The sequence below is a fragment of the Rutidosis leptorrhynchoides genome, chromosome 8, assembly GCF_046630445.1.
Source record: "Rutidosis leptorrhynchoides isolate AG116_Rl617_1_P2 chromosome 8, CSIRO_AGI_Rlap_v1, whole genome shotgun sequence".
NCBI classification, from domain to species: domain Eukaryota; kingdom Viridiplantae; phylum Streptophyta; class Magnoliopsida; order Asterales; family Asteraceae; genus Rutidosis; species Rutidosis leptorrhynchoides.
Genome location: NC_092340.1, coordinates 225,964,777 through 225,969,104, shown reverse-complemented (window position 1 = coordinate 225,969,104; position 4,328 = coordinate 225,964,777). Strand labels below are relative to the sequence as shown.

At 33.2% G+C, this 4,328-nt stretch overlaps 1 protein-coding gene across 1 annotated transcript; it reads left to right on the top strand.

Annotated features, from left to right (window-relative positions):
* Nucleotides 1-2,688: 2,688 nt before the first annotated feature.
* Nucleotides 2,689-4,075, top strand: LOC139863086 (uncharacterized). The gene is made up of 4 exons (XM_071851729.1): nucleotides 2,689-2,911; nucleotides 3,005-3,058; nucleotides 3,324-3,449; nucleotides 3,765-4,075. Exons 1-4 carry the CDS (start codon nucleotides 2,843-2,845, stop codon nucleotides 3,888-3,890), a joined length of 375 nt encoding a protein of 124 aa, XP_071707830.1. The 5' UTR covers nucleotides 2,689-2,842; the 3' UTR covers nucleotides 3,891-4,075.
* Nucleotides 4,076-4,328: the final 253 nt, after the last annotated feature.

Here is a 4,328-nt window from a genome sequence, read left to right as displayed (position 1 = left end):
ACGAATCAAAACTCAACCCAACACAATTTACAAACCGCAAACATTCAAGGCATGCATTTTATATCACCGGAAAGGTATTTTGACAAGGAACGCAACTATGCACTTTTTATCATTCAAACTTTCATTTACAACAACCAAAAACCGCAATCAATGCTCCTCATTCAATGCATACAAGTCATAAACGCCATTTAATGATTCGATAGCCAAATTACATGAACAATATGTCGTTTCAAAGGTAATTAAGCATACAACACAACCTAACACTTACAATTAACATTTCATGTCATTTAATGCATCAAAAATCCATTCCTAGTTCATGAAACCCTAACCAAAAATCACCAAATTTCATAATCAAGTTTAAGAAGTTTCTTAGATCAATCTTTACATCCAAATGAAGCTAATGATACTAGTAACACTTTTAAAACATGCACATTAACAATCTAATAACATTTGATCATCCAAAATCAAGGATTTAGCAAGTAATTTTCATAATGATCTAGTTACACCAAAAACAACAAATCGAGCATACAAATTACATACACGACATCACAATGAGCCATAGACACTAATTAACATACTTTTAAGTCAAGAACACAAATTTAAAGAAAACTAGTGTTTTAGAAATGTTACCCAAATAAGATGAAGTTGGTACCAAAATGAAGAGGATGAAGAGAGGATCACGAATATGTAATTTATTTTGTTGTAAGCCTCCTGGATCGAATTTAGATGATGATTGAATGAATTTGGAAATTGGGTGTGTTCTTGCTAGAGAGAAAGAGAGAGAGAGAGAGAGAGAGATGGTTGAATGGTGGTGATTGGGGTGGACTAGGTGACCTAGTCAACTAGTTTGCCCCGTGTCAATTTTAGTCCCTCGAGTTTGTAGTCGGGTGCGGAAAATACTTAAACGGAATATTTCAAAACACGTATTAACGGGAGATGTTATAAACATATAACGGAGTTTAAATTAGTATAACGGAAAAGAAAACGGAAAAAGGCGGGATGTTACATATATAACGGACTTTAAAATAGTATAACGGAAAAAGACGGGATGTTACATGACGGGTCGTTAAACTTAAGCCTTTAAGACATGCATTAAATGTTGTAACTGTTTGAAAACTCACTAACTTGCTAATAAATACCTTCCTACACTTTTTGTACTACTAATTAACCACCGAATTATTGGTTGGGTGGTAAAAAGCCTCAGTTGTTTGTGTGCCTGTATCTTTGAAAAAATAGGTGCATGTTTAAATCCTGGGAGGGGGAAGTTTTCTCCAAAGGTTGTGCCTCTGGTATCCTTCACTCTGTGCGGGCCAAGCAGTTAACCTCAGGGCCGGCCCTAGGGTAGGGCCACAGGGGCGACCGCCCCCGGACATCACATTTTAGGGGGCGTCAAATCTAGAGTTCTGAGTTTTTTTTAAGTGCAGTTGAGTTTTTTTTGTAAGTTCAGAGGAGAAATTTCATGGGGGGAGGAGAGGAAGAAGAAAAGTCAAAATTTGGAAAAAGAAAAACAATCTTTTGTTTCTTAATATTGTAAGCTTTTTTTTTTTGTCAGATGTGTTAATTTTATTAAAATCCAATATATCGTACAACAGATATAGCGTACTGTACAATCACGTATGGATTTTGAAATTTTAGTCGAGCAATAGAGGTGCCATAATAATGTGAATTCATAAAATAAATTTCTTAATATAATACTCCATAGTTTTTTTTTAACAGCCGGTTAGTTGGTTAAACGCACGCACCCGCGAAGGAGGAAACCCACTCTCGAATCCCCGAAGGGGAGTTGATTTTATCTAAGGTCCCACCCACCCAGAAGGTGGAATGGTGACTCAGCATTTGTGGGAAAACCTCCCCTCCCATGGATTCGAACCTGCACCACCTAGAGTGAATACTTGCATGCACACATGGAATGGACACCCAGGCTATGCCCGGATGGTTTATAATACTCCATAGTACTACTTGATTTTTATATTTTCTTTAATTTAATTATTTCTATAAGGAACTAAAGTCCTTTTTTGAAAGTCCTATTTTATTGGTGTGTCACAGACAAATTTTGGTATAGTATATAAATAAATCTTTTTAAGATGTCAATTTTTGAGAAAATGTTTAAGAATAATAATGTAAAGTTGATTGTCCTTTTTGAAGGTAGACAATTATTTTGAAACAAAAAAAATTAGAATTATAGACACATATATTTCGAGATAGATCAAGTAATAGTCTAATAATTTAGACACATGTTACATTACTTGATATTTTTGTTTTATAATTTACGCATTAATTAAATCACGTATGAAAAAGAAAAAAACATTATAAAAATTTTAACTAGACTCGAAGTCATCACTTTTATCGTAGTTTATCTCTTTAAATTGTCACACTAAATTTATTTAAAAAACATTAATCGTGAAAATGAGTTATATAATTCAATTAGCTTTCGAGCACTTGTTTATAAATAGAGTAGGGGCATTATTTGATCGATTCGTCCTGGTCAACGGAACACTCAGGACCGGCACACAATTTTTTCTTAACCATAGCACTTAGGGTTATGTTTAGAAAATCAAATTCTTATTTATAACTTGACAATTATATTATAATTTAACTGATTTTATAAATCATAAATTTAATTTAATTTAAATTTAAATAAATATTGTAACCCAAATCGAAATACCCCCGATTTAAATACCACCCGTGAATAGGGAGGGAGAACGGAAAGTTCCCCAAATCGAAATACCCCTAATTTACCCTACTTTCTTAAAAAACCCTAAATTCATCACTGGAAAGTCCCCCAAATCGAAATACCCCTAATTTTGCACTCTTGAATTCAAAATCCGTCAGAGGGGTGGTGATGGTGATGTCGAATTCCGAGGGTTCTTCTACTGCAACCCCCATCGCATCATCTAATATCGGTTTTCAGGTTAAATTTTCCTTCTTATCTTATTCGCATATACGCGTTTCATAATCATTAATTTACTAATTTCATCTTGTATCATATGTTTGTTGAATTCAGTTGCTAAAGAAACACGGTTGGAAAGAAGGAACCGGCCTTGGTGTTTCTGAACAGGTAACTTTATTTATTTTATCTAATTTACCAAGTCAAATAAAATATATATAAATAAAAATTCCTTGAGTGATGATTCCAAGTAAATTTTGCTGTTAATCTTCATTTATTGATGGAGATAGCAAGTTTGACCATGTTAAATCAAACTAAATCCGTGTACTATCAGAATGTGTTTTATCTTTTATTAGAAAAAAATTATTGTATTATTATTGTTTGCCATATGTGTATGTTGCAATGTGAATTAACTAATTGTTGTTTTGTTAAACAGGGAAGATTAGAGCCTGTGCAGACTTATCAAAAGAAAAATAAAAGAGGTTTGGGAGCACCAGAGATTAAGAAACCACATAATGCAGCCGATCAGAAAAACGTTACCTCAGATGAGACTAATGACAAAGTAATTTTTTTTTATTATTATTTTCGCTTTCATAAAATACACAAGCTCGTTTTATCGTTATACTAACTTTTTTAGAAAATGCCGTTATGCAAAATGCAAAAATAGCTTATGTTAAAAGACTATGTTGGATGTCTCGTATTAAGATAGCTTATAAAGGATGGGATTAGATATTTAATAGGAGCGTATTATAGGTTACTCGAAATGCTTAATGTAGCATAGTAACACAATGAGCTCTACTTATTTTTTAGCTTCTATGCTTTATTTATTGGATCTTCTTTGTTGTTTACTAAACTTTACGTGAAATGTTCTTTTCAGTTATCGAAGAAAAGTAAAGCAAAATTGTCAAAGAAGATGAGGAAAGCTCAGGAGCTTGAGAAACGGTTACAGGAAAAGGAATTTGAACGCGCATTCTTTAGGGAGTTTTGGCCAGATAATGTTTGATGCTACACCCGAAACATAAGCAAGAAAATGTCAGGAAACACTCGGTATACAACCATTATCAGCTTTCTATATGGCTCTGTACTTTTTACTTGCAAGGCTTTGTAAATATGATGTGTATTTCTGAGTTATGATGATTAAATGATACTGTATTAACTGAAAATAGATAAGAGTGAATGAAACAAATTGCCATCAAATTTGTCATGTGTTTTTGCATCTGTTTTTTTTTTTCATTGTCGTTTTTTCGTTTTAAATTTTTCTTGTTAAATTTTTTCGTTCAGGCTGCTCGGAGAGCTTTAATATTTCTACTTGGATGTTCGCAGTTGTCTAACTGAGTTATCTAGTTTTCAACCTTATCTCGCAGGTGCTTTGCACATGTGTGATGTGTAATGAACTAATTGTAATGAACTAATTTGATCAGAAGACGTTTGGTGTCAAGGT